Source organism: Pongo abelii, chromosome 2, assembly GCF_028885655.2.
Source record: "Pongo abelii isolate AG06213 chromosome 2, NHGRI_mPonAbe1-v2.0_pri, whole genome shotgun sequence".
In the NCBI taxonomy this organism is placed as follows: domain Eukaryota; kingdom Metazoa; phylum Chordata; class Mammalia; order Primates; family Hominidae; genus Pongo; species Pongo abelii.
This window is the reverse complement of record NC_085928.1, coordinates 204386830-204398209: the sequence shown is the minus strand read 5'-3', so window position 1 is coordinate 204398209 and position 11380 is coordinate 204386830. Positions and strand designations below refer to the sequence as shown.

General features: G+C 54.0%; 1 protein-coding gene across 2 annotated transcripts; it reads left to right on the top strand.

Moving 5' to 3' along the window:
* Positions 1-440: 440 nt before the first annotated feature.
* CPN2 (carboxypeptidase N subunit 2) lies at positions 441-11082 on the top strand. 2 transcript variants are annotated; one of them, XM_063721649.1, is made up of 2 exons: positions 441-527; positions 9151-11082. In XM_063721649.1, the coding sequence occupies exon 2, from the start codon at positions 9154-9156 to the stop codon at positions 10789-10791; it is 1638 nt and encodes a 545-aa protein (XP_063577719.1). In that variant the 5' UTR covers positions 441-527; positions 9151-9153; the 3' UTR covers positions 10792-11082.
* Positions 11083-11380: the final 298 nt, after the last annotated feature.

Sequence of the window (11380 nt, the reverse complement as noted above, 5' to 3'; positions counted from 1 at the left end):
GAAAGTTCATTCATTAAACAAACAAACAAACACAACAAGACAAAACAACAAATCCGCAGCCCTCTTGAAATGCCTCCGGACGCTGAGAGCCCAGCAGGGGCCTGATGCTGAAGGCAGGCTCCCAGTCCCTCTGCCTCTGCTCACAGGTATGGGTGTGAGCGTGGACCCCATCCCAGTCCTCACCAACCCAGGCGCCTGCGGGAATCTCTAGGGCTTTCTGAGTGTCCTCGGGGTCCTGAAGGTGCCAACCCTGCAACCTCGGTGGGATTTTGCCCCCGGCAGGGCTCTGTACATGGGAGGAGTTCAGGGTCATTTTGTAATCTTCAGAGGCCTTGCCAAGGCCGTGTGCCGTCCGTCCTGTGACCCTGGTGACATTCGGGGACGCTGGGACCACGTGAGGGGAGGAACCACTGCCTGGAACTTTGATCAGCGCTGGGGCTGGATTGAGCTGACCACAGGCCACACCAGACTCCTCTCTGCTCCTGAAGAAGACAGGGCAGCCCGGCGCCACCCACTCAGCCCTCACGGTAGGCTCCTGGGGTCGCTAAAGGGCTCCTGGGTCTGCAGGGACGTGGGGGCAGGAACGGGAACTTGCGATCTCCCCCGTTTCAGAGCATTCCGCAGCTCCAGGCAGGCTGCAGTTCCGGGGGGCCCCTGCCCTGGGAGGAGAAGTCCCGGAGGTGCTCAGCTAGGGCGCTGCTGGGAAGAGGCAGGAGGAAGGTGGGGCGGGGGGGTTGTGAGATGAAGATCTGCCAGTCCCGGCCTACAAGGCTTGTAGTGAGTAGAGGATAAGCAGGGTGACCAGATGTCCAGGTTGGCCGGTTCTGCCTAGTTTATACTTGTCGTCTTGGCATAATAATAATAAATAGTATTACTAATTACTTATTAATACTATATTAATACTAAATATTATTAATTATTTATTCATATAATTATTGTTGTTTTTTGAGATGGGGGTCTTGTTATGTTGCGCAGGCTGGTCTTGAACTCCTGGCTTCAAGCGATCCTCCCACTCAGCCTGCTGAGTAGCTGGGATTACAAGCGCACGCCACAGCACCCAGCTCAGGCCCAAGGATAACTAGCTCCTGGTTTCCTTCCCAGAAGCGTGCTGGCTCATATAATAAAGTTTGCGGTGAAATAAACCTGCAGGGAGCCACCTTTTATTGAACATTCAGTATGTGCCAGGCACTGTGTTAAGGGCTTTATATTTACTATCTTATTTAGCCTATTTATCATCCAATGGAGTGCTAATTTGAACTCTGAGGGCAGAGGTGATAATTAAGTCTGGAAAACCTGAGGCTTAGAGAGTTGGAGTGATTTGCCCAAGCCCACACGGCTAGTAGGTGATGGCGTCAGAATCCGATCCCAGCTGGGGGCACTGGCGGAGCTAAAGTGCTTTCCCCTGCTACTAAGCAGGATGAGAGTAAGGCCTGAGATGCGAAGTCACTGAAAGCCACAGACACATTCCCTTCAATTCAGCACACAGGGCCTGACTGCCTTCCCAGTGCCCAGCCCTGAGCCAGGTGCTGGGGTGCAGAGCTGCTTGCAGAGACATCACACAGACTGAAGTACCACGGGCTCAGTCGGGTGGGTGCAACTGACTAGAAAACAGAGCGGAAGAGCCCAAACATTCAACACAGTACAAGAGGGATCCGAGGACCCAAGAAAGGGCCGGGCGCGGTGGCTCACACATGTAATCCCAGCACTTTGGGAGGCTGAGGCGGGCGGATCATCCGAGGTCAGGAGTTTGAGACCAGCCTGGCCAACACAGTGAAGCCGCATCGCTACTTAAAAATACAAAAATTAGCCAGATGTGGTGGCAGGAGCCTGTAATCCCAACTACTCGGGAGGCTGAGACAAGAGAATGACTTGAACCTGGGAGGCGGAGGTTGCAGCGAGCGGAGATGGCGTCACTGCACTCCAGCCTAGGTGACAAGAGTGAAACTCCGTCTCCAAAAAAAAAAAAAAAAAAAAAAAGGTAGTCAAGGAAGGCTTCATGGGGGAAGTGTGACTTGCACTGGCCTGGGAGGGTGGGTATAAATTTGGAGGGTCGCATAGTGCCCAGTTCACAACGGCCTCTTAGTTCAACCTGTCAGCTGTCTTCTCTTCCAGAAGCTAACATGGCGGATAGACAAGCTCCCTTGGGCCTTTGCAACGTCACTGCCAGGAAGGAAAGAGTTAAGTAAGCCCGTACTATGTGGAACTGTGCTGTGCATTTTACATGTTTATCTCAATATTTAGAATAAAATAGGTTTCAACCTTACTGCAAAAGTGATATGTTTCTTCCTTAAAAATGTGGAACATATATTTTTAAGCAGAAGGAAAAAATTAAAATCATCCACAATTCGATTTTTCAGAGGTAATGACCACAAATTTTTTTCTTTTGAGACGGAGTTTCGCTCTTGTTGCCCAGGCTGGAGTGCAGTAGCGTGATCTCGGCTCACTGCAACCTCCGCCTCCCGGGTTCTAGTGATTCTCCTGCCTCAGCCTCCTGAGTAGCTGGGATTACAGGCGCCTGCCACCATGCCCAGCTAATTTTTGTATTTTTGGTAGAGACGGGGTTTCATCATGTTGACCAGGCTGGTCTTGAACTCCTGATCTCAGGTGATGCTCCTGCCTCAGCCTTCCAAAGTGCTGGGATTACAGGTGTGAGCCACCATGCCAGACCCCACCACAGATATTTTGTGCATAAGCTTCTATTATGTTTTCTGTGCACAAATACACCTTAAAAATGGAAAAGTAGCGTTCTGAGACTTCATATATTTCACTTAAGATATTGCAAACATCTTGTCCATAAATACACATCTATAATAAATTTTGTTTAAAATTTTATTTTTTATTCTATTTTTTTGAGACCAGGTCTCCCCCTGTCTCTCACGCTGGAGTGCAGTAGAGCAATCACCCGCTCACTGCAGCCTCCACCTCCCGGGCTCAAGCCATCCTCCTACCTCAGCCTCTCGAGTGGTTGAGTCTACAAGCATGCACCACTATGCTGGGCTAATTTTTATAATTTTTTGAAAAGATGAGATGTTACCATGTTGCCCAGGCCGATTGCAAACTCCTGGCCTCAAGCAATCCTCCTGCCTCCGCCGCCCAAAGTGCTGGGGTGACAGGCATGAGCCACTGAACCCAGCCTGTAATATAATTTTAAACATAGCGGAGAGGGTTTCCATTATATCCGAGTAGCATGATTCATGTAACCAATCCCTCAGGTTGGACATTTAGGTTGTTTCTATTTTTTTGCTGTGGCCCAATGCCTGTTATCTCATTTGAGAGCCACGACAGCCCTAACAATGCTGGGATTGAGGTATTATGATGATTATTGTTATCGTGGTCGTTCTTGGTTTACAGACGCAGAGGCTGGGACTCTGAGAGGTGGTTTCACTCCCTGGGACACAACTGGGCAGCGGATGTGGTGGGCTGAACTGGGCAGAGGGTGGGGTGGGCTGGCCAGGGCAGTGGATGGGGTGGGCTGAACTGGGCAGCGGATGGGGTGGGCTGAACGGGGCAGAGGGTGGGGTGGGCTGAACTGGGCAGAGGATGGGGTGGGCTGAACTGGGCAGCGGATGGGGTGGGCTGAACGGGGCAGAGGGTGGGGTGGGCTGAACTGGGCAGCAGATGGGGTGGGCTGAACTGGGCAGAGGGTGGGGTGGGCTGGCCAGGGCAGTGGATGGGGTGGGCTGAACTGGGCAGAGGATGGGGTGGGCTGAACTGGGCAGAGGATGGGGTGGGCTGAACTGGGCAGAGGGTGGGGTGGGCTGGCCAGGGCAGTGGATGGGGTGGGCTGAACTGGGCAGAGGGTGGGGTGGGCTGAACTGGGCAGCGGATGGGGTGGGCTGAACTGGGCAGAGGGTGGGGTGGGCTGAACTGGGCAGCAGATGGGGTGGGCTGAACTGGGCAGAGGGTGGGGTGGGCCGAACTGGGCAGCAGATGGGGTGGGCTGAACTGGGCAGAGGATGGGGTGGGCTGAACTGGGCAGAGGATGGGGTGGGCTGGCCAGAGCAGGAGCAGAGGCTGGGACCCAGGGCAAACCTGACCGTCTCAGCCACTGGACTTACGTTGCTGGATTGAGAAGAGAGGGGACCAGGTTTGGGGAGCAGCCAGGGACTCTGGACGAGTCTCAGAAGCCCCTCTTTGTGCTTCCAGCTGAGCTGGAGCCCAAATGGCCAAATCCAGGCCTGTTGGTGAGGCAGACATCCATGGAGCCAGTGTCGGGTGGCAGTCCCTGGGTGTCTGGGGCCAGGGTTCTAGGCCCCATTCTAGGTCCCATCACCCTCTGGAAGAAGTGAGGCTTAGCTCTGTGGTGGATGACAGACTGGCTTGAGGTATGCACAGAAACGTACCCTCCCAAAAGCAATTTGAGGAGAGGAAGGAGCTCATTTGCACCCAGCCAAACCCTCCCTATCCCCCCAAAAAACCCATTTAAAAAGCCAGACATCCTTGGCTTGCCGAAAGTGTGGAACATTTTTGTGGGCATTTGCTGGTCTTATTCCCAGATGAGGAGCAGAAAGCCTCTGGCTGCTGCCCCGCTGTGGCCCTGGGGGCCAGCCTCCACAGTTCCCAGGGAGGGGCGCTTTCATCTCCAGAGCTCCCCAGTGACCTGCTTTCTTGAGGCCGGGCTGGGGAAGGGGACCAAGTCCAGAGCTCCCAGCCAGAGCCCTCAGAATCTGCGCTCCCCTAAACCTTCTAGCTCTTTCCCTTGGCTGGAGGAAAGGGCTAGAAGGAGTGCTGTGGAGAGGCGTCTCATTGGCTCACAGTGGGGTGGTTGGATGATCTCATGGGTTTCTCCCTAGCTAACCCATGACTGCTTCAGCACAGAGCTGGGGCTGCACTGCTCGGAAGATCAGGGTCACTAACGTTGCCACGCACTTGCCATGTGCCAGGTCCTAAGCTTAGAGCTTTCCCTGCGTTTTCTCATTCCATCCTCACAACATCCCCACCAGGAAGGTAGTAGTGTGCTCATTGTTTTGAAGAGGAGGAAAGCAAAACACAGAGAGGTTAAGCAACGCAGTCAAAGCCACACAGCTAAGCTGGAGGGGAGTTAGGATTTGAACCCAGGCTGTCTGACTCGTAGCCACTCCAGAGTGAGGTGAGGATGGGGCTCGGGCTGGGAGTAGACCGTCTGGAAATTGTCAGTGTTCTGTGCCCTCACTGTGAGAACCATCCCTGCCTCCCCGCCCCCTGCCCCAGTAGACCCAGGCAAGAGGAGTCCTGCCTTGAACGTTACAGGGCCCTGTTCTGGCCCTCCTCCCCCCATGATACCACCCCCATGGGGTGCCAAGGACACATGCCCATCTGGAGGCTGTGCCCCCATTTTCAACCACGCTCTGGGTGCCCAGGACCCCGGCCTGCGTGGGCTGCCTCCCCGGGTCCATCTTCCCTATGCTGACCATGCCCCAGAAGTGTACAGTCTTAGACCTGTGGGGTGCCCAGGGGCAATGTGTGTGGGGTCTCCACTCACAGTGCAGGAGAGTCGGGGGGAAGAGAAGGGAACAGACAGTGGGTGGAGTTCCAGGTGGACGATGTTCTCCCTGGGACCTGCAGATACGAGGAGCGGGCCTGCCCACCCCACCCACTCCACTGCCTTGGGACAGAGCCTGGTGGTGTCACGGCAAGGACCCTGCAGAGCCCAGGCTGTCAGGACTGGCCCTGGCCCCTCGCTTCTGTGTTGTGTTTCCTTGGGCCAGTCACTGTAGCTCCGGGAGCCCCAGTCTGCTTGCCCTGGGCACTTCTATGTTTGCGCTGAGGATCAAGATGTATCTGCGGGAGCTTTGGGAACTGGCAGGTGGGAACTGACCCCTCAGGCAAATCCCCACATCAGGGAGATGTCTCTCCCTCTGCCCGCGTCTCCCGAGCCTTAGCTGATTTGCCTGCACTTGACTTTCTGTGCCACCAGTGCCATGGCTTTGATTCAAGGCTTGAATCCTAGAGCTCCTTCCTTTGTTGGAAATGTGTAAAGCACATTATTTCCAAATGACAACGGATTAAAAGTTAGAAGCACAGACCCCGGGAAGCCAGGGAGCAGCTCAGCTCGCTCGGCAGAGAGGTATCCTCGCCCCAGCGGGCTCGAGCGTTCCATGGTGCAACTCCGGCTTTGGCCCTGTTTTCCTGGCAGGAGTGATGAACAAAACCAGGAGATCTGGGCTCCACGAGCCAAGCCCTGCTGTGAAGACCCCGGGGCCTTGCCTCACTCTCCCTGGGAGGAGGCCAGCTGGTCTCGGGACCCGCAGGCCCCAGCGTTGTTTGGCCCATCATTCCAGGGGAGTACTTTCTGGAAATAGCCTTTGAGAAACAATGACCAACGGGGCTAGCAAGGAAGAGGGACTGGCACAATGATCATATTATGGCATGGTAAAAATAAGAATTCGCCGGGCACAGTGGTGTATGCCTATAGTCCCAGCCACTTTGGAGGCTGAGGCAGGAGGATCACTTACACCCGGGAGATTGGGGCTGCAGTGAGCTATGATCGTGCCACTGCACTCCAGCTTGGATAACAGAGTGAAATTCTGTCTCAAAAAATAATAAAATTAAACAAAATTGCTCCCCTCTTACTCTCGGGAGGAATCGAGGCAGCTTTGGCAGCCTGGCTGGGGGTCATTCGTTCTAGGTTTGCCCATCCCAGGGGAAGCGGCTCTGCCTCCCAAGCTGCTCTTCCCAGCCTTGGAGAGCTCCATTCAACAAAAAAAACTGCCTGAGCCCAAAGGAAGTCACTGCTGCTCTGGGCGTAGAGAGACGAGTACACAGAAAAGACTGCCATGAAAACCCATTGTTTTGGCGCCTGTGCTGAGTGTTAAGGTGGAGACACGTACCTCCAGGTCCTCCTTCCTAGGGTCAGGGGCGGCTTCTTTCAGGACCCCTAGGGGTTTTGTGTAGGTGCCTCGGGGGCAGGCCAGGTGCTAGTGGCAGCTGTGTGTGTGTGTGGTGTGTGTTGGGGGACAGTGGCTACCCCACGCCTCGTCAGCCAGGCCCACTGCTTTCTGTCTGTTTCTAGTCTCATGCTAACTCTGTAGCTGGGGTCTAGGGACACAGAGCCAGGAGGCACACGCTTGCCTGAGGCTTGTTCCTTTCCCTCACATGTCCTAAGTGGCAGGGACATTTTCCTTTTCTTGGAAGAGGTGATTGCAGGAGTCAGATTCTATTTATTTTATTTTTATTTATTTATTTATTTATTTATTTTTGAGATGGAGTCTCACTCTGTCGCCCAGGCTGGAGTGCAGTGGCACGATCTCGGCTCACTGCAACCTCTGCCTCCCGGGTTCAAGCGATTCTCCTGCCTCAGCCTCCCGAGTAGCTGGGATTACAGATGTGCACCACTGCACCTGGATAATTTTTGTAGTTTTTAGTAGAGACAGGGTTTCACCATCTTGGCCAGGCTGATCTTGAACTCCTGACCTCATGATCCACCCGCCTTGGCCTTTCAAAGTGCTGGGATTACAGGCGTGAGCCACTGCGCCTGGCTGCAGGAGTCAGATTCCAATCCCAGGCCAGCGGTTATTACTGGTAGAGATTTTCCTTACCGCCTCCCCAAGCTCACTTAGCTATGCATGCCTTAGAGCAGCCTAAAGGAAGGTGTGCATTTTCTCAGGGAGAAGTTGTCCCTTCTCTAATGATGAGGCAGAACATTCCTGGAAGGACTGAGAGTCACTGAATGACTGAGCGGGAGAGTAAAGGGGGCTCCCCTAATAAGCACTGAGTCCTAAGCCCATGAGTTTAATGGGAGATCTTCAGCCAGAAGCGGAATCTCTAGGTGGAGGAGGCACCAGCAGAGGGCAGCAGAGAGACAGCCAGCGAGGAGAGCTAGGGACCCAGATTCTGCAACTGCGGACACCGATTCGCGGACCCCTTTTACTGAGAAGTTAATTAAGAAAAATTAGGATTATGTCGTGAAAGGGCTTCTTTCTTTTTTAAATTTTTGGTAAATTCAAGTGTATTCCGTCTAAAGAGCATTTTGTTTTTATTTTTTATTTTTTTGGTGTTCAAATAACCTTTTCTGTAATGAGGTAGCTTGCAACCTTTAACAATAGTTAATGTGGTTAATTAGTCACTCTATGCCAGATCTTGATGTAAAACTGTTACCTATATATACTCACTTAATCCCTAACAATTACCCTCACGTGGTAGGGACTATTATAATCTCCATTGTACGGATAAGGGAACTGAAGCACAGATGGATTAAGCAATAAGCCCAAGGTCACGTAGCTAGAAAGCGATGGACCTAAGATTTGAACTCATGGAATTAGGACCACTGCAAGCCATGTGAATAAGCGCTCTGCATGGGAACAGTGGCGGCCTGGAGGGCACACACCCTCTAACAGGGCAGGGGCCACGAAGCCCCAGCTGGTCTTGCTATGTGGAAATGCGGGCCCACTGTCCCCAGATCACTCTGAAACCTAGACCGTTATTGTGACATTTTCCAATTTTTACATGTTGGCTACTGATTCCTATATGAACAATGTCACTGAGGGATAAATAAAGCATATTTGTAAGGTGCATCACCAATTTGTGACCTGTGAGTAGATGCTAGAAAATATACTGTTTTTAAATTTTTTTAAAAAACAAGAAAATCTAGAGAATTTTAGAGAATTTTAAAGAAATCTACTGTTCTGTAGAATCCCCAGGTCTGGGGTCCTTCTGTCCACATGATGTTGGAAAGCTCCTCGGGCCCCGCCGTGGAGGAGTGGGCAGAGGTGGGCAGAGGTGGGCATTTCAGCAGCAGTTTTGAGGAGCCACCTCATCTCTGTGGCTTCACTCCCCCTCCACCAGCTGTGCAAAGAGCAGGTGCCAGGATCGCTGCATCATTTGGCTCTGACGTGTGCTGAGATTTGGAAACTCAGGAAGAGTTATGGTCGAAGAGCTTCCAACTCAGGAATCATCTGTCCATATCCTATATATTATCTTAAAAAATTCCACAATGCCCATGGTCTCCTTTTGTGCCTCTCTTCCATGCCTTTTTGTCTCCTTTCCACTTCTTTCCCCAGTCTGAGAAGAACACAGAAAGCCCCAAAGCCCTGGGTCTTGGTCCTGCCGCATGTTCGAGCTCGCTGTCCAGTGCTCTGGTCACTGTGCTCTGGTCACTGTGCCCTGGTCACTGTGCCGTGCTGTGTGATGATCAAGTTTCTCTTCCTGTTCTCTCTCCCTCCTTGAATCTAGAAGATGCTCCCTGGAGCCTGGCTGCTCTGGACCTCCCTCCTGCTCCTGGCCAGGCCTGCCCAGCCCTGTCCCGTGGGTTGCGACTGCTTCGTCCAGGAGGTGTTCTGCTCGGATGAGGAGCTGGCCGCCATCCCGCCGGACATCCCGCCATACACCAAAAACATCATCTTTGTGGAGACCTCGTTCACCACATTGGAAACCAGAGCCTTTGGCAGCAACCCCAACTTGTCCAAGGTGGTCTTCCTCAACACTCAGCTCTGCCAGTTTAGGCCAGATGCCTTCGGGGGGCTGCCCAGGCTGGAGGACCTGGAGGTCACAGGCAGCAGCTTCTTGAACCTCAGCACCGACATCTTCTCCAACCTGACCTCGCTGGGCAAGCTCACCCTCAACTTCAACATGCTGGAGGCCCTGCCCGAAGGTCTCTTCCAGCACATGGCTGTCCTGGAGTCCCTCCACCTGCAGGGGAACCAGCTCCAGGCCCTGCCCAGGAGGCTCTTCCAGCCTCTGACCCATCTGAAGACACTCAACCTGGCCCAGAACCTCCTGGCCCAGCTCCCGGAGGAGCTGTTCCACCCACTCACCAGCCTGCAGACCCTGAAGCTGAGCAACAACGCGCTCTCTGGCCTCCCCCAGGGTGTGTTTGGCAAACTGGGCAACCTGAAGGAGCTCTTCCTGGACAGCAACAAGATCTCGGAGCTGCCCCCTCAGGTGTTCTCCCAGCTCTTCTGCCTGGAGAGGCTGTGGCTGCAGCGCAACGCCATCACGCACCTGCCGCTCTCCATCTTCTCCTCCCTGGGTAATCTGACCTTTCTGAGCTTGCAGTGGAACATGCTTCGGGTCCTGCCTGCCGGCCTCTTTGCCCACACCCCATGCCTGGTCGGCCTGTCTCTGACCCACAACCAGCTGGAGACTGTCGCTGAGGGTGCCTTTGCCCACCTGTCCAACTTGCGTTCCCTCATGCTCTCATACAATGCCATTACCCACCTCCCAGCTGGCATCTTCAGAGACCTGGAGGAGCTGGTCAAACTCTACCTGGGCAGCAACAACCTTACGGCACTGCACCCAGCCCTCTTCCAGAACCTGTCCAAGCTGGAGCTGCTCAGCCTATCCAAGAACCAGCTGACCACACTTCCGGAGGGCATCTTCAACAACAACTATAACCTGTTCAACCTGGCCCTGCACGGTAACCCCTGGCAGTGTGACTGCCACCTGGCCTACCTCTTCAACTGGCTGCAGCAGTACACTGATCGGCTCCTGAACATCCAGACCTACTGCGCCGGCCCTGCCTACCTCAAAGGCCAGGTGGTGCCCGCCTTGAATGAGAAGCAGCTAGTGTGTCCCGTCACCCGGGACCGCTTGGGCTTCCAGGTCACGTGGCTGGATGAAAGCAAGGCAGGGGGCAGCTGGGATCTGGCTGTGCAGGAAAGGGCAGCCCGGAGCCAGTGCACCTACAGCAACCCCGAGGGCACTGTGGTGCTCGCCTGTGACCAGGCCCAGTGTCGCTGGCTGAACGTCCAGCTCTCTCCTCGGCAGGGCTCCCTGGGACTGCAGTACAATGCTAGTCAGGAGTGGGACCTGAGGTCGAGCTGCGGTTCTCTGCGGCTCACCGTGTCTATTGAGGCTCGGGAAGCGGGGCCCTAGTAGCAGCGCATACAGGAGCTGGGGAAGGGGGCCTCTGGGGACTGACCAGGCGACAGGTGGGGGCGGAGGGGAGCTGAGTCTCCGAAGCCTTGGCTTTTCACATGCAAGGGACAGGGTTATATTGCCAAGGTGAGGGGGTGGAGTCTGGTCTGCTTCACTAACCAGAGTCTCCTCCTCCTCCTCTTCCTTCATCGCTTCTCCCGGAGTGTGCGGCCTAACAAGGCCATCCTTATGCTTTGCATCCTCAAAAGCTGCACCACAGCCTGGAGAATAAAATATCCTCAGCCCTGATGCCTCCCCATTATGTAACACCCAACCGTTCTCGCCTGCACCCTGAGGTCTATTCACCGCATCCCAGTGATACAAAGTGGAGGCCACTGCCTTCTGACATCTGGCTCAAAAGCCCAATGTCTGTTTCAATTTATTTCCCTGGAATTTCATTTAAAATTGGTATAGAGAAAAAAAGGATGTGACAGAAGCAGAGATGACCAGAAAGCATAGGGGCAGGGTTCTGACTGGTGTGTGGGAGACCCTGTGGCCAGCACCCACCTCCATGCTGCGCCCAGGAGAAACTGAGATAAAACGAAGC

What these genes read in the sequence shown, in the direction of transcription:
- CPN2 (XM_063721649.1), top strand. Translation starts at nt 9,154, where the DNA reads ATGCTCCCTGGAGCCTGGCTGCTCTGGACCTCCCTCCTGCTCCTGGCC.